The sequence below is a fragment of the Salmo salar genome, chromosome 05, assembly GCF_965601325.2.
Source record: "Salmo salar chromosome 05, fSalSal1, whole genome shotgun sequence".
NCBI lineage: Eukaryota > Metazoa > Chordata > Actinopteri > Salmoniformes > Salmonidae > Salmo > Salmo salar.
In genome coordinates this window covers 64,888,082-64,915,748 of record NC_138295.1, presented here as the reverse complement: position 1 = coordinate 64,915,748, position 27,667 = coordinate 64,888,082, and the positions used below count along the sequence as shown (strand labels likewise).

Genomic DNA, 27,667 nt, shown 5'->3' with positions numbered 1-27,667 from the left:
TCCAAGTGTCACCCATCTTCCCCATTATCCCCTGTGTATTTATACCGGTGTTCTCTGTTTGTCTGTTGCCAGTTCGTCTGGTTTGTCAAGCTTACCAGCGTTTGTCCTGTCAGCTCTTGTCTTTTCCCAGCCTCTCTTTTTCTCGCCCTCCTGGTTTTTGACCCTTGCCTGTCCTGACCCTGAACCCGCCTGCCTGATCACTCTGCCTGCCCCTGATCCTGAGCCTGCCTGCCGTCCTGTACCTTTGTCTCTGTTGCTGTAATAAACATTGTTACTTCAACACGGTCTGCATCTGGGTCTTACCTTATCCTGATATAGACATGTTGAAATCCCACAAACATGTTGAAATCCCACAGACATGTTGAAATCCCACAAACATGTTGAAATCCCACAGACATGTTGAAATCCCACAGACATGTTGAAATCCCATAGACATGATGAAATTCCACAGACATGTTGAAATCCCACAGACATGTTGAAATCCCTTAGACATGTTGAAATCCCATAGACATGTTGAAATCCCAGACATGTTGAAATCACATAGACACAGAACCGAAGCAGCATGTTAAACTAAGAGCTCATCTGAAGCCTTTCACACACACTCACACACCATCCACCGCCACTGCGACGCCCCTCAGATGGGGGCTGGGCCCGGTAAAAACCCAGCTGAGGGTGCTTCAGCCAACAGGAAACTCATCACGGACGTAAATTGGGAGCATCAGCAGTCTCCTCCCTCCCCGTCCCTTCCTCCCCCCCCCCGGCGCAGCAGGCGCGGAGGCCCACCACCAAAGTGCTGATTCAGGGTTCCGGCAGCAGCACAACGTGGGGAGGAGACAGCGGAGAAAGAGTTCATTGCCAGCAGGCTCTCCATCACTTTGACAACTCAATAGAAACCAGTGTAAACTATTAATTGGATCATTAATTATTGATGCTGTTTTTACTACAATTTGGGGGGCGAGAGCAGAAAGAGAGAGAGAGACAGACAGAGACAGACAGAGGTGAAACATTGTCTATGTTTAAACATAGTATCCATGCTGTGAGGTAAAGGGAGCAGATTAGCAGTGTGGTTTGTGTCTGTGAAAGCAGATTGTCCAAAAAACATCCAAGGTGTAGCAGGTTAAAGAGCTACAGAATCAATTATTAATTAGGCCATTTATCATTTTTTTTACTTAAAAAAATGTGTCAATGTACTGTTATTACAATGTAGAAACGCACACTATAACATTATTTGTTTATTTGTCTGGCATTGAACATAAGAATGCCCTTTACTAAGCAGGGGGATGTTGGACTAGTCCTTGTCCTAACAGACAGAGCACCAAACCTACAGAACCAGACCAGCGATAGAGCTGTAATGAGAATCTCTCTCTTTCATCGCTCTCCTTCTTTCTCTCCCTCTCTCTCCCCCCTATCCTTCCCTGCCTTTCACTCGCTCTCTGTCTGTCTGTCTGTCTGTCTGTCTGTCTGTCTGTCTGTCTGTCTGTCTGTCTGTCTGTCTGTCTGTCTGTCTGTCTGTCTGTCTGTCTGTCTGTCTGTCTGTCTGTCTGTCTGTCTGACTGTCTCCACTCGTCTTTTCTCGTTTCTGTCCTGCCTGCTCTATCATGAGGCGGCATGTCAGGAGATCAATACGGAGGAAAACAGAGGGAGAGGGACGTCACACTAAATCAGTCTCCCAGCCTCACTACCGACGGCCAGCCAGGAGCAGCCAGGAGCAGCCAGGAGCATCCAGGAGCAGCCAGGAGCAGCCAGGAGCTCAGGCCATTACTGATGGTACCTCCTCCCTCCCTCTCCCTCTCCTTCCCTCACCTCCCTCCCAGACCCCCAGAGAGTCCAGTGTCAGAGAGCATGGCACGAGGTGTGTTTAACCTGCCATAACACACCCATTTATTCACCTAACCCACCCCACCCCAGCCTCCCTTCCTTCCTTCCTTCCTTCCTTCCTTCCTTCCTTCCTTCCTTCCTTCCTTCCTTCCTTCCTTCCTTCCTTCCTTCCTTCCTTCCTTCCTTCCAGGCCAGTCAAGCAGCTCACGGAGTGCACTACATAGCAGAGCAGACCATAATGCTGCTGACTGGCCACAGACGGACAGAAGGTGCTTTCTGACCTCTTTACTCTTTCCCTCAGCTTTCTCTCCCTCCGCCCAAGCTATTAGAATGTATGTTCTGCTTATCTGGTTACGGCTCGTCCTTCAACGTCACACTGGACTGACTGGGTGAAGGGAAAATTATGCTGGCCAAACGCCATTCATATTGCTAATCATTGAGCGCTTGCTTACTAAGGTGTTTTAATGACAGACAGTATGTAACCCCCCCATTACCTCGAAAATACAAACCTTACATCCTATACCTCAGGAGCTCACCTCCCTCGCCTCAGCAGTCCACATTCAAACTACTCTGTGACCCCACCACTACTGTGATCCTTAACATGACGTTCACAATACAATGTTGTGATTTCTTCATCTATCTGCGGTCTGTGGGTCTGTGTGAAACCTTGGAAAGCCCCTCCATCCCACAGCATCAATAATGGAGCCAGTCTGTCCTAACCTAGCCATGTGCTACTTCCCTCCCTGTGTGAGGAAGCAAGTTACATAACACAGGGACTGGGGAATGTTGACTGCCTGGATTCTCCTCCTCCTCCTCCTCCTCCTCTCCTAATCACCTGCGAAGCAGCTCTGTGTTCCTCCCCTCCTCCCCTGTCCTCTTTTCTCCTTTCCTCTTCTCTGTTGTTTTCTCCTCCCTCTCCTCCTCATCCGTCTTTCCTGTTTTTGACACCACCAAGGTAAAAGCTCCCATAATTACACATTTGACAAAATCTATTTGCAATTATGACGACTGTGGGCCTGCGTGGAGTGAGTCAAGTGGCCCAACATCTTAAGGATAGCTTTGGATGTCAATTCTGTACAAAAATGGGGTTTAATCCAATGTGTGTGTGTACGTGTGTGTGTCAAGGGGAGCATTTAGTTCCGAAAAACTACCCTTTGTCTATAACCATTGTCCTGTTGTAACAAATATATGGGAAGGCTAGAGGACAGGGAAGAGCCTGTGTGTTGCTATTTAGCATGTACAGTAGTTGTCTGTAGGAGTAGTGGAGATCTGAAATACAGGCCTTAAACCCTTACAGATGTCTTACAATATAATACCTATCCTGTCCAGAATCCTATCCTATAGTGTTGAGGGGAAACCGCCAAAATGAGGCTGATTCATGTTGATATTTGCCAACCATTTAGTGCAGGTTGGCATTTATTGTCATGAGTCTTGCCCTGGAGGCAGCTCTGCAGAGAGGTCACTAGCTGGCACAGCCACAAAGTAATACAATCTGATTTTAAACATAACCCTAATGCATAACACTAACCTTAAATTAAGAGCAAAATGTGAATTTCTGTTTTCATGAATGATTACGATATAGCCCATTTTGACTTAGCAGTTGGCCTATCTAGCGTAAACCGCTGAATTCTACCTCCGGGGCAAGACACATGACAATAAACGTCACCCTGACTATTTAGTGGAGGATCCTAATGTTCAGCTTTTCTTCAAGAACAACATATAGTGCATTCGGAAAATATTCAGACACCTTGAATTTTTCCAATTTTTGTTACAGCCTTATTCTAAAATGGATTAAATCGTTTTTTTTTCCATCATCAATCTACACACAATATCCCATAATGACAAAGCAAAAACAGGCTTCTAAAAATGTTTACAAATGTATAACAAATAAAAAATAAAAAAAAATAACATTTGCATAAGTATTCAGACCCTTTACTCAGTACTTTGTTGAAGCACCTTTGGTAGCGATTACAGCCTCGAGTCTTCTTGGGTATGACACTAAAAGCTTGGCACACCTGTATTTGGGCAGTTTCTCCCATTCTTCTCTGCAGATCATCTCAAGGTTGTCCAGGTTGGATGGGGAGCGTCGCTGCACAGCTATTTTTAGGTCTCTCCATAGACGTTCGATTGGGTTCAAGTCCGGGCTCTGGCTAAGCCAGTCAAGGACATTCAGAGACTTCCCGAAGCCACTCCTGAGTTGTCTTGGCTGTGTGCTTAGGGTCATTGTCCTGTTGGAAGGTGAACCTTCGCCCCAGTCTGAGATCCTGAGCGATCTGGAGCAGGTTTTTATCAAGAATCTCTCTGTACTTTGCTCCGTTCCTCTTTCCTCTATCTTGATTAGTCTCACAGTCCCTGCCTCTGAAAAACATCCCCACAGCATGATGCCGCCACCACCATGCTTCCCCGTAGGGATGGTACCAGGTTTCTTCCAGGCGTTCAATCTTGGTTTCATCAGACCAGAGAATCTTGTTTCTCATGGTCTGAGAGTCCTTTAGGTGCATTTTGGCAAACTCCAAGCGGGCTGTCATGTGCCTTTTAATGAGAAGTGGCTTCAGTCTGGCCACTCTCCCATTTCTATTTTTATATTTTACCTTTATTTAACTAGGCAAGTCAGTTAAGAACAAATTCTTATTTTCAATGACGGTCTAGGAACAGTGGGTTAACTGCCTTGTTCAGGGGCAGAACGACAGATTTTTACCTTGTCAGCTCGGGGATTCGATCTTGCAGTTACTAGTCCAACGCTCTAACCCCTAGGCTACCTGCCACCCATAAAGGCCTGATTGGTGGAGTGCTGCAGAGATAGTTTACCTTCTGGAAGGTTCTCCCATCTCCACAGAGGAACTCTGGAGCTCTGTCTGTGGTGACCATCGGGTTCTTGGTCACCTCCCTGACCAAGGCCCTTCTCTGCCGATTCCTCAGTTTGGCCGGTTGGCCAGCTCTAGGAAGAGTCTTGGTGGTTCCAAACTTATTCCATTTAAGAATGATGGAGGCCACTGTGTTCTGGGGGACCTCCACTGCAGCAGAAATGTTTTGGTACCCATCCCCAGATCTGTGCTATGACACAATCCTGTCTCGAAGCTCTACGGACAATTCCTTCGCCCTCATGGCTTGGTTTTTGCTCTGACATGCACTGCCAACTGTGGGACCATATATAGACAGGTGTGTGCCTTTCCAAATCATGTCCAATCAATAACATTTTCCACAGGTGGACTCCAATCAAGTTGTAGAAACATCTCAAGGATGATCAATGGAAACAGGATGCACCTGAGCTCAATTTCGTGTCTCATAGAAAAGGGTCTGAATACTTATATATATAAGGTATCTGTTATTCATTTTTAATACATTTGCAGAAATAAATAAAAAACAGTTTTCGCTTTGTCTTTATGGGGTATTGTGTGTAGATTGAGGAGGATTTTTTAAAATTTAATCCATTTTACAATAAGGCTATAACGGAACAAAATTTGGAAAAGGGGAAGGGGTCTGAATACTTTCTGATTGCAATGGAAACAGGATGCACCTGAGCTCAATTTCGAGACTCATAGCAAAGGGTCTGAATACCTATATAAATAAGGTATTTCTGTTTTTTATTTTTAATACATTTGCAGAAATAAATTTAAACCAGTTTCGCTTTGTCATTATGGGGTATTGTGTGTAGATTGAGGAGGAAAAACATGTACTTAATCAATTTTAGAATAAGTATAAAAATTTGGAAAAAGGGAAGGGGTCTGAATGCTTTCCGAATGCACTGTATATTTCGATTTTTGCAGCTTTATATCTGATAGCAGCTAATGAGTGATAGCAGCTAAAGCTATGTGAAAGGGACCATGTAGAGGGACTACCTCACATCACTCAGTCCTTCACAGTCATCCAAAGGAGACAGAGACACCACACAGGGAAATAACCCTTGAGTGTAGAAGTGCCATACAGTCTGCTTTAGAGGGGAATCTAAATAGGTCACTCCTCAGAAACAGCTCTACACTTGGAAACGCCTTTGGAAGATGTCTGCCTTTTTAAAGGACTAATATGGAAACCACAAAGCCAGCCTACCCAAAGTGTAGCAATGCTTTCAGCACGGTGACCGCTCCTCCGCCGGCCCAGGCCTAATCTCTCTCTCTCTCTATCTGGGACTTTGTTAGTGTCCTTAACGTTATGACATCACCAGAGGGTGAGGGTGGTTTGATCGTTCAGAAGCATTGTGGTACAGTAGTATGAGATGAATAGTAGTATGACCTTATAATTCATAACAACTATCTGTCTGCATCTAGAGGAGAGGGGGCTGGTAGCTAGGGACTAGGAGTTAGGGGCTAGGTGTTAGGGACTAGGAGCTAGAAGTAAGCCATTCAAAAACCATTTGATCTCCAAACTTCCACTCAGCCCAGCCCAGCTCACGACTCGACTCCACCGTCTACTCCAACCCCATCCCGTCCTCCCTGGCTGATCCAACTGAGTTTAGTTGTCGTGCAGGGGGAATCCTACTGGCCTCACAAGTCGCCTGATCTCGCGAGCTTATCATTGCAAGGAACCATTCATGTTAGCGTGCAAGATCACGCGGCTTGCGAGGCTAGAATCCTACAGGGAGAAACCCTAATTATTCTACCACTTTTAATTGCATTTGCCGTACCTTCATTAATTAATATGCACGACTGATGACATTGTTCAGCCAGAGGCCGTTCAAAAGCAGCATCACAGACTAACCCACAGACACAGACAGACAGACTGACTCCCTATAGGCTGAATGACTGGAACAGCACATTACCCCTGGCCCTGATCCTATTGGAGTGAGCCGCCCAATACGCACAAACACACACACGCACGCACACACACTTTGGGACACTTTTTCGAAGTGTGTGTGTTTGTGTGTGTGTGTGAGTGCGTGCCTGTGCCACTGTAAAAGTACAGTATCAGACTACAATTACATATATCATCACCTTCCTTCTCTCTCTCTCTCCTCTCTTTATCTCTCTCCCTCTCTCCTCCCTCCTTTCCATATTTTTCTTTCTCATCTCTCCTCTCGCTATCTCTCGATCTCTCCCTCTATCTATGTTATATAATATAGAGTCCATTACATCAGATTGAATGTGTGAAACAGAAGTGGTAGCCAGGCCCTGCAATGTGTGCTACAGGAGGACAGAGACAGGATAAGGTATCTAGAGCAGCAGCCCAACACACACACACTCTTGCATAGACATTTACACCCATCTGGCCAAGCCCTGTCGACATAATAACCTCCCTCCACGCAGTTGCAGTACAGTGTGGAATAGACTTGACACACACACACACACACACACACACACACACAGAACAGATCACGTAACAAAGACACAGACAGACCATCGACTGTGAGGAAATAAAAAGGTTAGTTTTTAAGCGACGGCTCATTAAGATCAAATTCCTATCATAATCTACATATCATATTATTATAAATGAGACTACGAGGCCTACATTAAAACACATTTGTTCAGATACACTGACTGCGCTCCCTAAAACCAAAATCAAATAGTCACTTTAGTTATGCAAGCCTGACAATACAGAACATATACAGAACATTGGGTATTGTTTTCATGGATAAACGTTGTAGTTTCCTTCATATAATTAAGGGCGACTGAGAAGAGAGTTGTGATGGTATGGTAGTCATTACTCATCAATGGCACTCAGTCCTCTGTACTGAACATATGGAGCTAGCAGACTACTGTCGTACCACTAACTCACTGAATATGGAACAGTGGCAATTAGTCAATAAACATGTTCAACATGAGCTGACAGTGACACTGAATACACTTCCCAATGAATAATGCAAAGGTGATTTGACTATCCCTGACATAACTCGGTGCTTCCCAAATGGCAGTCTATTCCCTATATAGTGCACGATTTTTGGCCAGAGCCAAAAGTATATTCCCTATATAGAGCAATACTATATAGGGAATAGGTTGCCTTTTCAGATTGCCCCCTAGTGTACTGTATGAGAGTTGAAAGAGAGAGAGGAGGAGGAAGAGTGTTCCTACCTTTCTCACTGACAGACTCACTCTCTATCTCCACATCCTCACAGCTGGTGTACTCCGGCGTGGTGGCCAGTTCCTCCTCCGAGCTGCTCAGGGACACCTGCCGCATCTTACCCCCCTTTTTGGTTTTGTGGGGCTTTGGTGGCGGCGGCCGGATGGACTCAGACTGGTCAGAGCTCAGAGAGTCGTTCCTCAACATGGTGTCCATCTTCTCCCTCTTGGTCTTCCTGACAGCAGAGCTGGGGTCCAGATAATCATGACCCCTGAACCCTATTGGCTCCCCTGGCCCCCGCCTCATGTCCCCTGACCTGTCCCCCAGCACGGGGCTGCGGTGTGGGGTGGGGGGGCTGTGGTTGGAGGTCCGGTGGTGGCCTCCAGGGGTGGGGGAGTTTCTGTCCATGGAGTAGGAGCGTTGGCCCACCATGGGTGGCCGGCGCTCGGTCAGGTGCTGTCTGGACAGGCGGATAGGTCCCTGGGGCTCGTCCTGCTCCGTGTAGGCCAGAGACACATCACTGTGGCGCCTCTCGTGTCTGGCCCGGCCCACCTCAGCATGCATCCTCATCTGCTCCTCGTAGGGCTGGGGCTTGACGGGGTAACGGGCCAGGTTGGGGTCGGAGCGGTAGCGTGTCTGGTACTCCTCCTGGCGCTGGCGCTGCAGCTCATACTCACTGGGCTGCCCGTCTAGAGGGTAGGGCCCGTCCTGGTCCAGAGGGTAGTCCTCCTGGGAGCGCCAGCGGCCACGCCCACCACGGTACTCCCCCCGTGCCGCCTCAGCGTCTTGGTACCTCCGTGGGGCCCCACGCCGAGGGTCCCCATCCCCGTAGTCGGACGGTGATCTGGGCATGGTGCCGTCCCCCGGGGCATACTGACCCCGCTCCTCCCTTTGGTCGTATTTTTGGTTTGTATCCCTGGATGCTGATGGGCTTCGTTTCCTGTCCGTCAAAGAAAAAGACTGTTAGTGAGCGAGTCAAGTAGGAGGGGAAATTCTCTGAGTCAGAACAGGGTTTTAAAAGGCTGTATATTATATTGTAGAATCACATTGAGCTTGAGTATCATTATATCACCAGCAGAAAAACTCACTGATGCTTAGGATGAAAGATCTACAGGGCTTTCTGCTCTGCTTTACCTGCCTTCTAAACCCACTCCAAACATAGCAGGTCCCTAGACAGGGTAGCCACCAGTGTGTGTGTGTGTGTGTGTGTGTGTGTGTGTGTGTGTGTGTGTGTGTGTGTGTGTGTGTGTGTGTGTGTGTGTGTGTGTGTGTGTGTACACTCCACACTGCGTGGGCCTCATAGACGGCTGATGAAAGGCTTAGCTACAGTAGCTGTCACATAACAGGGCTGGAGCTGGGGGGTTTTGAGCTGGAGGTTTGGGAAGAAGACTCCTGCACTTCTTTGACTCTCTTCACTAAAAATATATCTAGGAGCCCTAAGATGGCAGCCAGACCCAAAGACAAGATATCCCTGAAAAGGCAAGTCACTTTTCAGAAACCAAGCAGCCTTTAAAAAAAGTCTCAAAACAGGAAATAGTTTCACCATCACAACTGATGTTATTTCTGTAAGGAGTCACAGTCTGTACAAATACATTCAACATGATATTCTACCGGTACACTATTATGTATTGATCTATAATATGTTTCCATTTCCTCTTGGTTACTATGTGGATACTATAGGTCATCTTTCATATTCATGTTCATTCCATCTGATTACCGTGTTGGTGTAAAGCGGATAAATGATGATTATTGCAATGCATTTCAAACAGCTAGATGGCACATGATTAACGACAGACGTTCCCTGAGAACGGCCCGTTTGTGTTTTCAAATTAAAAGTGTGTTTGTGCGTGTGTGCCTGCGTGCGTGCGTGCGCACGTACGTACGTGTGCGAGAGAGTGAGAGAGAAAGAGAGAGAGTCTGTGCTATGATAAATGACACTGTTCCCCAGCGTTGGGATGTGTTGTCTGCTGTCTGGAGAGGGAGGGGCCAGGCGTTTGGGAGGGAGGAGTGTGTGGTCTGTGTAGCTTATCCAGTAATAATGTGCCTAAGTTAGGAGCATGCTGGGAAAAAGGGATTATTAACAATCTCATTTCGACTTTGAGAAGACGAGTAGGAGAGGAGGAGAGGAAGAAAGGAGAAGAGAGGGGGAGAGGAAGAGAGGAGGAGAGAAGGAAAGGAGGAGAGGGGTAATGGAAGAGAAGAGGAGAGACTTCTTCCCTAATTATATCGGTCCCCTCCATCCCCATGGAAAACCACTGCTGTGCTCCACACACAGCCAGTAGAGTCACATAGACAGACAGAACTAGCCTTCTGTAGTCGCTGCACTGAGCTAGAATACTGTGAAGCCAGGACGGGAGAGCAGGATCATATGAAACACTTTTTAAATCTCAACTACTGTATTCACACCTGAACTGTACTCGCACCTGTACAGCACTGTTCCAAGAATATTTTCCCACCAGACATGAAGTATTATCTATTGACAGTAAATAATAGAGCAGCAGCCACCATTTTGTTTTTGTCACTATGTTATTTGGGCCAAATGTAATATGTCATAACTGGTTCAGGATTTGTGGTATATTATGTACTCCTCCATAATCCCAAAGACAGCGTCTACATCCCAAATGGCACCTTATTCCCTTTATAGTGCGCTACCTTTGACCAGAGGTCTACGGGCCCTGTTCAGAAGTAGCGTACTATAAAGGGATTAGGGTGCCATTTGGGACACACTACAGTATATCCAGCAGTCATTGAAGGGGGAACGGGGGAAGTAGGATGTGGCTGAGGAGCCCTGGCTGTGAACAGCCCTGTATGTTAATGCTTTCCATTTGTCCAAACCACACTATTCACAAATCATACCTCTTTTTCTACTTTTTACCTCAGGAAAGAAAGAAAGTAATGACATGTTAGGACTCAAATGCTTTCTGAGTTGTCTTAATTTAGTATGTTACAACCTGCCAATACATTTCCAACAGCAGGTTCATTAATGGTCATGTTTTTGACCCAGTCATGTAGTGTTCTGAACTCTACAGTCTGAGGCATTATGTATAAGTCTTCCAGACAATAACAGACCGCTGATACATTGAGAAAACCAAGGTGAGGCGGCGGCAGGGATGATGATATGGCAGAGTACAGTAGACTGGCTGAGTGACTGGATGGAATGCGCAGGGTGTACTGTATGTGTGTATGTGTGTGGGGGGGGGGGGGGGGGGGGGGTATTGTCAGCATGTCTCTGTAAGACAGGCATGGTGATGAAGGAGGTGTGTGTGTTAGAGTATCATGGGGGAAGGGGTTGTACTGATTACACTAGGAAATGCTTCAGTAAGAGTTATTAGTATGTCCAAAGGGCCCCTGGCCAATGCTCCCTCAGGACTACTACTGTTGTGAAAAACCACACACACACACACACACACACACACACACACACACACACACACACACACACACACACACACACACACACACACACACACACACACACACACACACACACACACACATACCCCCCCTCGACAAGCCCTGACTCTACTTGACACAAATATCCCATAATGTGTAGTCCTGTTTAGCCCTGGATGCCCTTTGTGTCCAGACCAGAGTCAATAGCAGCTACTACTACATCTGCCTACAGCATCATGCTAGTGTCCTCAGCGCAACACAACACCACTCTGCTGTGGATGATCTGTACATTATCTCCCTCCCTGTAAATGTATCTGGAATACATGTTGTATAATAAGACATATATTGACATCAGTATAGGACCTCTGACTGACTGGCTGTGGTAGTGGAAAAGGTTTTCTTTGGTGATGTCACTCTGTGCTCTCCTGCTGCTCCCAGCTCCCATATGACACAGTCCCATGAGCTTATGTTTGCATTCAAACCCCTATTCAAATTGCTGTCCGACAAACGGACGGACCGACTGAGGTATGGACTGAGGGACTGACTGAAGGGCTGACTTAGGGACGGACGGAGGGGCTAACTTAGGGACGGACGGAGGGGCTGACTTAGGGACGGACGGAGGGGCTGACTTAGGGACGGACGGAGGGGCTGACTTAGGGACGGACGGAGGGGCTGACTTAGGGACGGACGGAGGGGCTGACTTAGGGACGGACGGAGGGGCTGACTTAGGGACGGACGGAGGGGCTGACTACATAGGGACATACATACATACATACATACATACATACATACATACATACATACATACATACATACATACATACATACATACATACATACATACATACATACATACATGAAGACAGGAAGACAGGAAGACATGGGGAGAGAGAGGAGTTCAGCTCTCTCATAGAATAGCCGGTATGATACAGTGGCAGTGAGCATTGTGCAGTCAGAGAGCATTGTCCAAAACCCAAGCTGCCAGTGCAGTATGGGAGCTAGGAGGATGGGATAGTGACGTCATTCAGAAGCAGACAATGATTCATCCACCAGCCTCTCAGCCTACCGTCGGAAATCTGAACTGCGTAGCGTAGTGATGTAAGCACTGGCATGGCATTGAAGTGCATTCACACTGCATAAGGAGCCTAATCTGCTGCTGGGCTGAGCCTGGGACAGCCAGTGAATCAAATCAAATGTTATTTGTCACATGCGCCAAATACAACAAGTGTAGACCTTACTGTGAAATGCTTACTTACGAGCCCTTAACCAACAATGCAGTTTTAAGAAAAACGATTTACTAAATAAACTAAAGTAAAAAATAAAAGAGCAACAATAAAATAACAATAACTAAGCTATATACAGGGGGTACCGGTACCGAGTCAATGTGGAGGCTATATACAGAGGGTACCGGTACCGAGTCAATGTGTGGGGGTACATGTTAGTCGAGGTAATTGAGGTAATATGTAAATGTAGGTAGGGGTAAAGTGACTATGCATAGATAGAGAATAAACAGCGAGTAGCAGCAGCGTAAAAAAGGGAGGGGGGGGGGGGTCAATGCAAATAGTCCAGGTAGCCATTTGATTAGCTGATCAACAGTCATATGGCCTGGGGGTAGAAGCTGCTCAGAAGCCTTTTGGACCTGGACTTGGCGCTCCGGTACCGCTTGCCGTGCAGAGCAGAGAGAACACTATGACTAGGGTGGTTGTAGTCTTTGGTCATTTTTGGGGCCTTCCTCTGACACTGCCTGGTATAGAGGTCCTGGATGGCAGGAAGATTGGCCCCAGTGACGTACAGGGTTGTACGCACTACCCTCTGTAGCGCCTTGCGGTCGGGTGGCCGAGCAGTTGCCATACCAGGCGGTGATGCAACCAGTCAGGATGCTCTCGATGGTGCAGCTGTAGAACCTTTTGAGGATCTGAGGACCCATGCCAAATCTTTGTCTCTTGACGGGGAATAGGCGTGGTGTGTACTCTTCACAACTGTCTTGGTGTGTTTGGACTATGATAGAGAGTTGGTGATGTGGACACCACAAGCTCTCAACCTGCTCCACTACAGCCCTGTCGATGAGAATGGGGACGTGCTCGGCCGTCCTTTTCCTGTAATCCACGATCAGCTCCTTTGTCTTGCTCACATTGAGGGAGAGGTTGTTGTCCTGGCACCACACTGCCAGTTCTCTGACCTCCTCCCTATAGGCTGTCTCATCGCTGTCAGTGATCAGGCCTACCACCGTTGTGTCGTCTGCAAACTTAATGATGGTATTGGAGTCGTGCTTGGCCACGCAGTCGTGGGTGAACAGGGAGTATAGGACGGGACTAAGCACACACCACTGAGGGGCCCATGTGTTGAGGATCAGCATGGCAGATGTGTTGTTGCCTACAATTAACACCTGGGGACGGCCAGTCAGGAAGTCCAGGATCCAGTTGCAGAGGGAGGTGTTTAGTCCCAGGGTACTTAGCTTATTGATGGACTTTGAGGGTAATACGGTGTTAAACGCTGCGCTATATTCAATATAGTCGTGCATTCTCACGCAGGTGTTCCTTTTGTCCAGGTGGGAAAGGGCAGTGTTGAGTGCAATAGAGATTGAGTCATCTGTGGATCTGTTGGGGCGGTATGAAAATTGGGGTGGGTTTAGGGGTTCTGGGATGATAGTGTTGATTTGAGCCGTGGCCAGCATTTCAAAGCACTTCATGGCTACAGATGAGTGCTACGGGTCGGTGGTCAATTAGGCAGGTTACCTTGGTGTTCTTGGGCACAGGGACTATGGTGGTCTGCTTGAAACATGTAGGTTTTACAGACTCAGCCAGGGACAGGTTGAAAATGTCAATGAAGACAATTGGCCAGTTGGTCAGTGCATGCTTGGAGTACATGTCCTGGTAAATTAGCTCGTCTGTTACGCTTGTGTCACTGGGCAGCTTGCGGCTGGGCTACCCTTCGTAGTCCATAAAACTTTGCAAGCCCTGCCACATCCGACGAGCGTCGTAGCCGGTGTAGTAGGATTCAATATTAGTCCTGTATTTACGCTTTGCCTGTTTGATGGTGCATCTGAGGGCATAGCGGGATTTCTTATAAGCGTCCGGGTTAGAGTCCCGCACCTTGAAAGCGGCAGATCTACTCTTTAGCTCAGTGAAGATGTTGCTTCCGGTTGGGGTATGTACAGTTGAAGTCGAAAGTTTACAGACACCTTAGCCAAATACATTTAAATTCAGTTTTTTACAATTCCTGACATTTAATCCTAGTAAAAAGTGCCTGTCTTAGGTCAGTTAGGATCACCACTTTATTTTAAGAATGTGAAATGTCAGAATAATGTCACATTCCCAGTGGGTCAGAAGTTTACATATACTCAATTAGTATTTGGTAGCATTGCCTTTAAATTGTTTAACTTGGGTCAAACATTACGGGTAGCCTTCCCCAAGCTTCCCACAATAAGTCGGGTGAATTTTGGCCCATTCCTCCTGACAGAGTTGGTGTAACTTAGTCAGGTTTGTAGGTCTCCTTGCTCGCACACACTTTTTCAGTTCTGCCCACAAATGTTCTATAGGATTGAGATCAGGGCTTTGTGATGTCCCTCCTGCAGCAAAGCCCCCCCACAACATGATGCTGCCACATCCGGGCTTCACGATTGGGATGGTGTTCTTCGGCTTGCAAGACTCTCCCTTTTTCCTCCAAACATAACAATGGTCATTATGGCCAAACAGTTCTATTTTTGTTTCATCAGACCAGAGGACATTTCTCCAAAAAGTACGGTCTTTGTCCCTATAGCCTGGCTTTTTTATGGCGGTTTTGGAGCAGTGGCTTCTTCCTTGCTGAGCGGCCTTTCAGGTTATGTCGATATAGGTCTCGTTTTACTGTGGATAGAGATACTTTTGTACCTGTTTCCTCCAGCATCTTCCTTTGCTGTTGTTCTGGGATTGATTTGCACTTTTCACACCAAAGTACGTTCATCTCTAGGAGACAGAATGCGTCTTCTTCCTTAGCGGTATGACGGCTGTGTGGTCCCATGGTGTTTATACTTGCGTACTATTGTTTGTACAGATGAATGTGCTACCTTCAGGCGGTGAGAAATTGCTCCCAAGGATGAACCAGACTTGTGGAGGGCTACAATTCGTTTTCTGAGGTCTTGGCTGATTTCTTTTGATTTTCCCATGATGCCAAGCAAAGAGGCACGGAGCTTGAAGGTTGGCCTTGAAATACATCCACAGGTACACCTCCAATTGACTGAAATTATGTCAATTAGCCTATCAGAAGCTTCTAAAGCCTTGACATCATTTTCTGGAATTTTCCAAGATGTTTAAAGGCACAGTCAACTTATGTAAACGTGTATGTAAACGTCTGACCCACTGGAATTGTGATATAGTGAATTATAAGTTAAATAATCTGTCTGTAAACAATTGTTGGAAAAATGACTTGTGTCACGCACAAAGTAGATGTCCTAACCGACTTGCCAAAACTATAGTTTGTTAACAAGAAAGTTGTGGAGTGGTTGAAAAACAAGTTTTAATGACTCCAACCTAAGTGTATGTAAACTTCCGACTTCAACTGTAAGTACGGTCACTGTGGGGACAACGTCATCGATGTACATATTGATGAAGCCGGTGACTGATGTGGTATACTCCTCAATGCCATTCGATGAGTCCAGGAACATATTCCAGTCTGTGTTAGCAAAACAGTCCTATAGCTTAGCATCTGCATCATCTGACCACTTCCGTATTGAGCGAGTCACTGGTACTTCCTGCGTTACTTTTTGCTTGTAAGAGGGAATCAGGAGGATAGAATTATGGTCAGATTTGCCAAATGGAGGGTGAGGGGAAGCTGTGTGTTCTATACTAACATAGGTCTACAGATGTTCTAGAATGGTCTAGATAGAATGGTTTAGATAGAACATTAGATTGATTGTTCAGAGGATAACATGTTAAGATGGTGCTGACAGATATGGCAGCTCTGCTTCTAGCTCCTTAGCAACTTTGCAGTATTTCGTTTTTTTGTGTGTTATTTCTTACATTATTAGCCCAGATCTTTTTTGTGTTATTACATACTGCTGGAAATAACTTCTGGATTTCAGAGCGGTGGAAATTCACCAGCATGATGACCAGTTTTTGTACCCCCCCAGGCAATTGAACTTATTCCAGAGGCTGCTCCAAAACACCGCCGGCGGAGTGGACTTCTAGTCCAAATCAGGAGGCATGCACACCATCCACCTTTTCTGAGTATATTACTCGCTAATGTTCAGTCTCTGTGTCACGTCCTGACCATAGAAAGATGTTATTTTCTATGGTAGAGTAGGTCAGGGCGTGACAGGTTTTTTTTCTATGTTTTCTATTTCTATGTTGTCAGGTTCTAGTTTTGTATTTCTATGTTGGTGTTTTGTTTGGGATGATCTCCAATTAGAGGCAGCTGGTCCTCGTTGTTTCTAATTGGAGATCATACTTAAGTAGGGTTTTTTTCCACCTGGGTTTGTGGGAGATTATTTCTGAGTTAGTGTATGTTTCTTCTCTGCGTCACGGTTTGTTGTTTTTGTTCGTTCAGTTTATTTGTGTATGTATTGCAAAGTTTCACAGTGAAAATAAAATGTGGAACGACACACACGCTGCACTTTGGTCTGCTTCTCCTTACAACAACCGTGACACACTGGATAATAAAGTAGACGAGCTCAGGGCGGGGATCTCCTTCCAGAGAGACATCAGGGATTGTAACATACTCTGTTTCACTGAAAAAATGGCTCTCTCGGGACATACAGTCCCTGTCCATACAGCCAGCTGGGTTCTCAGTACATCGCGCAGACAGGAATAAAGAACTCTCCTGGAAGAAGAAAGGCGGGGGTGTATGTTTCATGATTAACTACCCATGTTGTGATTGTGATAACATACAGAAACTGAAGTCCTTTTGTTCACCTGACCTAAAACAACTCACAATCAAATGCCGACCGTAATACCTCCCAAAATAATTATCTTCGGTTATAGTCACAGCCGTGTATATTCCCCCTCAAGCCGATACCACGACAGCCCTCAAAGAACTACACTGGACTTCATACAAACCACATATCCTGAGGCCCCATTTATTGTATCTGGGGATTTTAACAAAGCAAATTTGAGGAAAACGCTACTGAAGTTCTTCCAACACATTGACTGTAGTACTCGCTCTGGAAAAACACTGGACCACTGTTACTCAACTTTTCGAAATGCCTACAAGGCTCTCCCCCTCCCTCCCTTCGGCAAATCTGATCACGACTCCATTTTGCTCCTCCCTTCCTACAGGCAGAAACTCAAACAGGAAGTACCCGTGCTAAGGTCTATTCAACGCTGGTCTGACCAATTGGAATCCATGCTTACAGATTGTTTTGATCACACAGACTGGAATATGTTCTGGGTAGCCTCTGACAATAACATTGACGAATACATGGATACGGTGACTGAGTTCTTCAATCAGTGTATAGGAGATGTTGTACCCACTGTGACTATTAAAACCTACCCAAACCAGAAACCGTGTATAGATGGCAGCATTCGTGCAAACCTGAAAGCACGAACCACTGCATTTAACCATGACAGGGAATATGGCCGTATACAAACAGTGTAGTTATTCCCTCCGTAAGGCAATCAAATAGGCATAACGTCAGTACAGAGACAAAGTGGAGCCACAATTCAACGGCTCAGACACAAGACGTATGTGGCCGGGACTACAGACAATCACGAACTACAAAGGGAAAACCAGCCACGTCGCGGACACCGACGTCTTGTTTCCGGACAAGCTAAACTTTGCCCGCTTTAAGGATAACACAGTGCCACCGACGTGGCCCACTACCAAGGACTGTGGGCTCTCCTTCTCCGTGGCCGACGTGAGTAAGACATTTAAGCGTGTTAACCCTCGCAAGGCTGCCGGCCCAGACAGCATCCCGAGCCGTGTCCTCAGAGCATGCGCGGACCAGCTGGCTGGAGTGTTTACGGACATATTCAATCACCCTATCCCAGTTTGCTGTCCCCACTTGCTTCAAGATATTCACCATTGTTCCTGTACCCAAGAAAGCAAAGGCCAATGAACTAAATGACTATCGCCCTGTAGCATTTACTTCTATCATCATTAAGTGCTTTGAGAGGCTAGTCAAGGATCATATCACCTCTACCTTACCTGACACCCTAGATCCACTTCAATTTGCTTACCGCCCCAATAGATCCACAGATGATGCAATCGCCATCACACTGCCCTATCTCATCTGGACAAAAAGAATACCTATGTAAGAATGCTGTTCATTCACTACAGCTCAGCATTCAACAACATAGTACTCTCCAAGCTCATCATTAAGCTCGGAGCCCTGGGTCTGAACCCCGCCATGTGCAACTGGGTCCTCGCCTTCCTGACGGGCCGCCCCCAGGTGGTGAAAGTAGGAAACATCTCCTCCACTTCACTGATCCTCAACACAGGGGCCCCACAAGGTGCGTCCTCAGCCCCCTCCTGTTCTCCCTGTTCACCCATGACTGCGTGGACATGCACGTCTCCAACTCAATCATCAAGTTTGCAGATGACACAACAGTAATAGGCCTGATCACCATCAATGACGAGACAGCCTACAGGGAGGAGGTGAAGGGCCTGGAAGAGTGGTGCCAGGAAAATAACCTCTCACTCATCGTCAAAAAAACTAAAGGAGCTGATTGTGGACTTCAGGAAACAGCAGAGGGAGCACGCCCCCATCCACATCGACGGGACCACAGTGGAGAAAGTGGAAAGTTCCTTCGCGTACACATCACTGAGGATCTGAAATGGTCCACCCACACAGACAGTGTGGTGAAGAAGGCGCAACAGCGCCCCCCCGGCGCGCGCTCCCGGCGCTCGGGAATGCTCACACCTCACCGGCGGCCCCCCGGGGACCCCGGGACTGAAGAAACATGGCTTTGCCCCTAAAACCCTCACAACCTTTTAGAGATGCACAATTGAGAGCATCCTGTCGGGCTGTATCACCGCCTGGTACGGCAACTGCCATCAGACTGTTAAATAGCCATCACTAGCCGGCTTCCACCTGGTTAAACAACCCTGCAACTTAGAGGCTGCTGCCCTATAAACATAGACTTGGAATCACTGGCCACATTAATAATGGAACACTAGTCACTTGAATAATGTTTACATACTGTTTTACTCATCTCATATGTATATTCAGTATTCTAGTCTACTGTATTTTAGTCAATCTAATATTTATATATTTCTTAATTCCATTCTTTTACTTTTAGATTTGTGTGTATTGTTGTGAATTGTTAGATACTACTGCACTGTTGGAGCTAGGAACACAAGCATTTCACTACACCCGCAATAACATCTGCTAAATATGTGTATGTGACCAATAAAATTGGATTTGATTTAAATGTGGTGCTCTTTAACATGGCATAGCATGTGACTGGTGGTATATAGGTTGAGTGTTAGCGTGTGTGTGTGTGTGTGTGTGTGTGTGTGTGTGTGTGTGTGTGTGTGTGTGTGTGTGTGTGTGTGTGTGTGTGTGTGTGTGTGTGTGTGTGTGTGGTGATGATTAAGTGTTTTCTGGGGCTCCAGCAGGATGCCCTCTGTGGTGACAAATCATGAACGTTTGATGCAGGTTGTCCTAAAAACGGGGTTATCAAACATACATTATTGGGAACATCTGCAAAACACAGCCTCTGACTGATTTACAGTGAGAGGAGAGAGGAGGTGTGTGTGCTGTTTGCAGGGCTCTAAGCTCCCATCGTTCTCCCGACCTGATCAACCCAGAAACCATCCTTAAGATACTGTGTAGAACCTTTTTTACATGTCAAAGCTGGGAATATAAGGTCAAAGATGGGAGTACAAGGTCAAAGATGGGAGTACAAGGTCAAAGATGGGAGTACAAGGTCAAAGATGGGGATGCTGTACATGCTGCTCTGTTTATATGAACAACATATTGTATGTTACTATCTCTGTCCTGTGTTTGTTTTTGTAATGTCTTTTCACATTTACATTATGCCACAAACTATCCTGAAGTGGACAATAGCAATAAAGCATTGATCTTTGCAACATGAACATAGCATAACAAGGGCGCTATAGTTTAGTTTCAACAAAGATTCATAAGGTGTTCTTAGATTAGAATTAGAGAAGGCAGGCCTTTTTCACTGTTTCCCGGGGCTATGCTGATATTCCATTAAAAACCAAAGGAATGTCACAACAGGAAAGATCAATAAGGGAAAGTCAATGAGAAAGCTATCAGTGACTGATGTACCCTTCATGGTTACTGCTGGTTTCACACTTGCAATCACATACATACGTACATACATACGTACATACATACATACGTACATACATACGTACATACATACGTACGTACATACGTACATACGTACATACATACATACATACATACATACATACATACATACATACATATGTACATACGTACATACATACATACATACGTACATACGTACACTGACACGCACCAACACCGACACACAGAGACACACACACACAGAATTCCCTTCCTTAAACCCCCTACTTTATGTCAGAGCAGACAGAATTCTATGTTCATACTGCTATTAGTGCAGGGCTAATAATAATCAACTGTACTAGAGAGCATCTCACCAGTACCCTTTTCTCTCTGCTGAGGCCAGCCAAGAGGAGCTGTACTGGACTGGCCTGGTTACTAGTGATGGGGAAAACACATTTGGCAGTATTATTTTGGACAAAATTAAAAGTATCGATTTAAAAAAAAATATGTTGTTGCTAGGTAGTGTTATCTAGCGCTAGTTGGCTGTATTAGCTTGTACTAGCTTTTTCTCCATCTTCTTTTTAAATAGTAAGCCAACATGTTTTCAGCACTTTTATTTCCATGACAGATCAAAACTTGTTTTTATTATGTCTCTCTCTTGTATATTGAGTAATATATTTGGAACTTCAAATCGCAATAAAATCACCGAATCGAATAGCAATGCATATAGAATAGTGAGAATAGCAATACATATTGTATCGGCACCTAAGTGTCATGATAATATCGTATCGTGAGGTCCCTGGTAATTACCAGCCGTACTGGTTACACATCCATCATAGTGTTAGAAAGGACTATGTGAAAATAAAATATCCACGGTAACGTTTGATTCGGCAAGACGGTAAGAAAAGGTGTCCAACAGTCCTAGTTGAGGTTGACAGCATTGAGGACTGATATGCAACAATAGATTATAAAAACCTTACTGTATTCTACTGTCAGATCCAGGGATGCAGTTCATCTCAAAGCGCTTCCTCGCTGCTCCACGCAAACACATGGCCTTGATCTCTCACTTTTAGTTTTCAACTCCAAAACATCCAAAACAATTCCGTTTCAGACCGAGCCGCTTCGCTGTTTGTTTTCAACCCTCTGTCCTTCTCAGGGACGTCCTTGTGTTATTTCCCTGCTATAGTGAGACTGAGCAAGATGGAGAGGGTCTATGCGTGGACTTTGCACTCCAGTTCCGACTGTGTGATGCACCCGCAGCAGGATCAAGCTGGGGTAGTGCTGAAACATGTTAAATAAGAGAGTGAAAAGCAATCACGGCTAAAACGCGAGCCTGGCCCCCGTGGGGATTGTGCCACCTCTACTTCATGGATAATGGAGAGAAGTCAAATGAAAACAAATGACTAGTGCTGCGTAGCTACAGCTCTCCATCTTACAGCAAATTTGGTCCGCCTAATGACGACCATATATGGTCGGTGGGAGGGAAAAGTCTTTATTGAAATGAGATAAGTGAAAAGACAGGCTGAGTGTTTATGTCTCAACAAAGAGGAATCAGAGACAGACGACCACTCTGGGAAGAGATAGAAAGGAGAAACTACTCAGAGTCCATTTAGAGGCCATGCATCTTCACAGCGACTAGTTCCAAGACTGAGTCCTGTCTGGAGGCCCCCAAGGCTGACACCCAGCCAGCCAATCCTTACTGGTGTTACTACAAGTCTAACACTCACCCAGACAAACCTTACTGGTGTTACTACAAGTCTAACACTCACCCAGCCAATCCCCAGTGGCCTAACTACAGTACAATCCAAGACTCCAAGATGTAAAATTTCGCAGCAACAAAAACGGAGACTTGTGACCCCTCAAAACGCCGTCATGCAAATGATCCAAAATGACATCCATCCAGAATTAGTGGCTTTAGTTTAGAGAGACAGCTCCTTTCATCCTCCCTGTCCAGTCTGCCAGCTGTGTCCTCTCTCTCTTCCCACTGCGACCGTCCTGGCCACACTGCCGGACAGGGGCGATGGGCACCACTTACAGCACGACCTGCTGCTGCTGCAAAGGCTGCTGGGAAGGGAACTGTGGAGGGGTGGAGGCCGGAGAGTTCTGGTTTAATACCCTGGTGTGTGTGTGTGTGCGCACGTATGTGTGTGTGCCTGGAGGTCGAGCAATGGCGTCCTCTCCAGGAGAGGATTACAGTACTGGATGTTAGCTCCTCTCCTCAGCTGATTACTGGCTGCTAGTCGGTTATCACCCAATGAAACCCAGGCAGGCAGGCAGCATACCCTGTAGATCAGACTGACCTATAATCCCATTCAACAGAGTTGCGCTCTGACCACAATGATCCTCCTGAAACTGAACAAATTATGTCTGTGTCCCAAATGGCACCCTTATCCCCTAAGTAGTGCACTACTTTTGACCCGGGCCCAAAAGTTGTGCTCTATATAGGGAACAGGGTGCCATTTGGGACGCCTCCTATGCATGTTTTCTCCCTCCCCAAAGGGATTTCAGGGCATCAAATATGAGAGACAGAGAGACAGAGAGAGAGATAATCTCTATCTATCTACCATTATTAGTGCGCATCACCAAATGGATCAAAGAGTTTTTCTGAAGCTGCGCCACCATAATGACGTAGCCTCTTCCAATGACCTGTTTTAGCTGTGCCCTTCTCTGGTAGTGGAGGGAGGGAGTGTGGTGGATGGGACTCTGCAATGGGACTCTGCAATGGGACTCTGATTTCCAATAACTCCTCTGTGGGCCTGTTAAGCTGGGTGAGTGAGGACACACAGAGGGAGGAAACAGTAGTACTCTTACTGAATGAGCTGGTCTTTAAAAGGAGTGTTGTGCCAACCAGCCCATCTCCCACCCCCAGCCCCCAGTAAACCCCTGGCCTGCACTGTCTGTCTCTCCCTCAACAACATCTGGGCTGTGTCCCAAATGACACCACAATGCACTACATAGGGAAAGCAGTGCACTATATAGGGAATAGGGTGCAATTTGGGACACATACATGCAGTGTTAACATTTGCAAACCAGAGGGAGACCTGAGACTGTCTCTCAACAGGATGGCATGGATTGTTCTAACGTGGCATTCAATAACATTGTAAACCTATACAGTCCTCTCATACACACAGTGGTGGGACAGCTGGCAACGTTCAGAACATTCTGGATGGAACAGAGCAGACCATATGTCCCATAACACCCCATTCATCACAGCCTGCATAACACACACACACACACACACACACACACACACACACACACACACACCATACAAACACACATACGCACACACCATACAAACACACACACACACACACACACACACACACACACACACACACACACACACACACACACACACACACACACACACACACACACACACACACACACACACACACACACACACACACACACACACACTTCTAATTGACCATGGTAGCAGGGCTGCTGCAGGCCTGTGTTTTTATGTCATGTTTATATCATACTCCTGACTTGAAAGCTAAACAGACGTCACACTGCCAACTATGTCTCCTGTTAAGCAGCTAGAGCCACTGCCAAGCTACGTAGGCCGAGCCCAACAGAGAAAAGCATTAAGATGGTACTCTAGTCTATGCTACTGCTTCTCCCTGCAGATAACATGTTATTGTAAGTATCTAACTAACTGTCTGTACATCGTTCAAATTTCAAAAACAGCATCTAGACACTTCTGTCTGCCAAACTGTCTGTCTGTTCACTGGGGTATTCTAGGAGCAGCACACAGTCACACACACAGTCACACACACAGTCACACACAGCAAAGCACACAGTAAAGCACAGCAGTCTCATGGCTGACTGAAAGTAATCAACAGCAGAGACACACCCAATAAACATTTTTGGCAAGTCGAATAAATACATGCGTTTACTGCTCACCTGTGACCAGACTTCACCACATGTGAATCAACTAATCCTTCAAACCAAAACAGGCCAACACCCAACGCTGCTATGGCAGTTGAATATACTGTAAACACATTTAGGTTTACTCTCTACGGGTATTGAAGAGAAATAAGTACATTACAGTACAGTACAGTGCAGTGCAATTCAGTACAGTGCAGTGCAATTCAGTACAATTCAGTACAGTACAGTGCAGTACAGTGCAGTACAGTACAATGCAGTACAGTACAGTACAGTACACTGCAGTACGTACAATGCAGTACAGTGCAGTACGTACAATGCAGTACAGTACAATGCAGTACAGTGCAGTACACATAGCAAGCCTCTGTTCAGCGCTGAGGTCAGCCCTGGACCAGGGGCTTCTCTTTTAAAATGAGTTAACCATTTGAGTTCTATTTTCCAAGTTCTAACTTCCTAGTCTACTGCTGCATGTTGAATACTTGTCAACCATTGTTGATCTCCATACACCAGGCCCTGTACAGAGCATATTGTGACTTGTGACTATTCATAATAGCACATTTTCATTGTAACTCCAGAGTATTGTTTTCTTCCAATGGTAGAAAATGAATTTTCATGCAGGCAGACCCCCTGCCTCCCCACCATCTTCTCTCTCTCGCACTCTTTGATTCTCTCTGAATCTATGTCGGATTCTCTCTCTCTCGCACTCTTGCTCCTTCCGTCTCACACACACTCACACTCACTCACACACACACACACACACACACACACACACACACACACACACACACACACACACACACACACACACACACACACACACACACACACACACACACACACACACACACACACACACACACTTCGTTCTGGTTCTGCTAAGTATGCATTTTTCATTCCAGTGAGCAAGCTGCATTTGAAATCAAAGGGAACACAGGGCAGCTGTCTAGCTCCATAGAAAGTGAGGAGGTAATGAAAAAGCAGTGGTGAGTCAGAGGATGGTTTAATAATCCCTGCTGCCCAAAATAACATCTCAGGGATGGGGCTGGAAAGAGTGAGGCTGGGGGAGAGGCTGGGGTTGCTGGGGAGAGAGATGGGCTGGATGTAGGGATGGGCCTGAGGATAGAGGTGGGGTATGGCAGAGAGGGTGGGGATGGGGCTGGAAAGAGAGAGGCTGGGGTAGCTGGGGAGAGAGACGGGCTGGATGTAGGGATGGGCCTGAGGATAGAGGTGGGGTATGGCAGAGAGGGTGGGGATGGGGCTGGAAAGAGAGAGGCTGGGGTAGCTGGGGAGAGAGACGGGCTGGATGTAGGGATGGGCCTGAGGACAGAGGTGGGGTATGGCAGAGAGGGTGGGGATGGGGCTGGAAAGAGAGAGGCTGGGGTAGCTGGGGAGAGAGACGGGCTGGATGTAGGGATGGGCCTGAGGATAGAGGTGGGGTATGGCAGAGAGGGTGGGGATGGGGCTGAATGATGAGACTGGGGCTGTGGTAGGGAGAGAGGCTGGGGCATGATGTAGGGATGGGGCATGGAAGGGAAGCTGGAGCTGAGGCTGGAGGTAGGGCTGAAGCTAGGATGTAGGGATGGGGCTGAAGCTAGAGAGTAGCGCTGGGGCTGAGGCTGGAGTATTGGGTCGGGGTATAGGGGTGGGGTATAGGGCTAGGACTGGGGTATAAGGCTGGAGCTGGGGTTGGGGCTTGAGTATAGGGCTAGGGCTGGGGTATAGGTGCCTGGGCTTCTTTTCACAGGGGCTGCACTGCACACATACAACACCTACCCCTACTACCAAACCCTGTGGGTCTCATTATCAGACAAGGCTGCAGCCAGGCAGCACAACAGGACAAACAGCCAACCTCTGTCTTTGTCCCACCCACTCCACTGATGTCCTGATAGAGGAGGGGGAGAACAGCTCTCTATACGGGTGAATGGTATGCCATTATTCATCTTTTAATCATCATTGATAAATGATGATGATGACCATTCAAAACAAGCAGCAGGTTCAAGGATAGGCTGCCAGCTTCCCTCGCATACATTCTCTCTCACTAGCCTCTCTCACAACATGCATTTCAATAGAGGCACTACATACAGTACAGTACAGTAACCAGGTTACGAATCCTGAGTTATTAGCCAATCCGGTCTACTTCCACAGCAAACCAGTCCATCAAGGCAATGGGAAGCTTCCACAAGGTCATGTGACTCATCTTCTTATACACTCACCAATGGCAGCTCAGCAAGTACCAAGGTCCCTCACTTCCAACAAAGCACCCAGGCAACAGCCACACACACACACCACACAGCATACACACCCTGTCTGGCAACGCACAGTTAACGTACAGCTTGAAGGTTCCATAAATAAATAATCTGTTTCCTTATTTACCAGGTCCTCCAGTGCCCTGTGGAGGGCACACTCAGAATACCACTACTGAAAAGAAATGAATAAAATGTCACCACTGAATCTAGTCCATATTCCAGTGGAGAGCAGGCAGTCCAGGAGAACCAACTACTATGAGAACCAGGAAAATCAACTTGTATTAGAACCAGGAGAACCAGCTAGTATGAGAACCGGTCAAATCAATTGTTTCGAGAACCAGGAGAACCAGCTAGTATGAGAACCAGCCGAATCAATTACAAAGAGAACCAGGAGAATCAACTAGTACTAGAACCAGGAGAACCAGGCAAACCACCTAGTATGAGAACCAGGAGAACCAGGTAGTATGAGAACCAGGAGAATCAGGTAGTATGAGAACCAGGAGAATCAGGTAGTATGAGAACCAGGAGAACAAGGTAGTATGAGAACCAGGAGAATCAGGTAGTATTAGAACCAGGAGAATCAGGTAGTATTAGAACCAGGAGAATCAGGTAGTATGAGAACCAGGAGAATCAGGTAGTATGAGAACCAGGAGAATCAGGTAGTATTAGAACCAGGAGAATCAGGTAGTATGAGAACCAGGAGAATCAGGTAGTATGAGAACCAGGAGAATCAGGTAGTATGAGAACCAGGAGAATCAGGTAGTATGAGAACCAGGAGAATCAGGTAGTATTAGAAGCAGGAGAATCAGGTAGTATGAGAACCAGGAGAATCAGGTAGTATGAGAACCAGGAGAATCAGGTAGTATGAGAACCAGGAGAATCAGGTAGTATGAGAACCAGGAGAATCAGGTAGTATTAGAACCAGGAGAATCAGGTAGTATGAGAACCAGGAGAATCAGGTAGTATGAGAACCAGGAGAATCAGGTAGTATGAGAACCAGGAGAATCAGGTAGTATGAGAACCAGGAGAATCAGGTAGTATGAGAACCAGGAGAATCAGGTAGTATTAGAACCAGGAGAATCAGGTAGTATGAGAACCAGGAGAATCAGGTAGTATTAGAAGCAGGAGAATC

At 46.4% G+C, this 27,667-nt stretch overlaps 1 protein-coding gene across 10 annotated transcripts in view; it reads right to left on the bottom strand.

Annotated features, from left to right (window-relative positions):
• Nucleotides 1-27,667, bottom strand: part of LOC106605391 (regulating synaptic membrane exocytosis protein 2) — a 152,306-nt gene that overhangs the window by 99,831 nt on the left and 24,808 nt on the right. For 9 of the 10 annotated variants that reach the window (XM_082975405.1, XM_082975398.1, XM_082975401.1 and 6 more), the window contains exon 2: nt 7,821-8,749. In XM_082975405.1, coding sequence (XP_082831531.1) covers nt 7,821-8,661 — 841 coding nt within the window. In that variant the 5' untranslated portion in view covers nt 8,662-8,749. The remainder of the gene's footprint in view (nt 1-7,820; nt 8,750-27,667) is intronic. The other variant, XM_082975400.1, reaches the window with a different exon arrangement.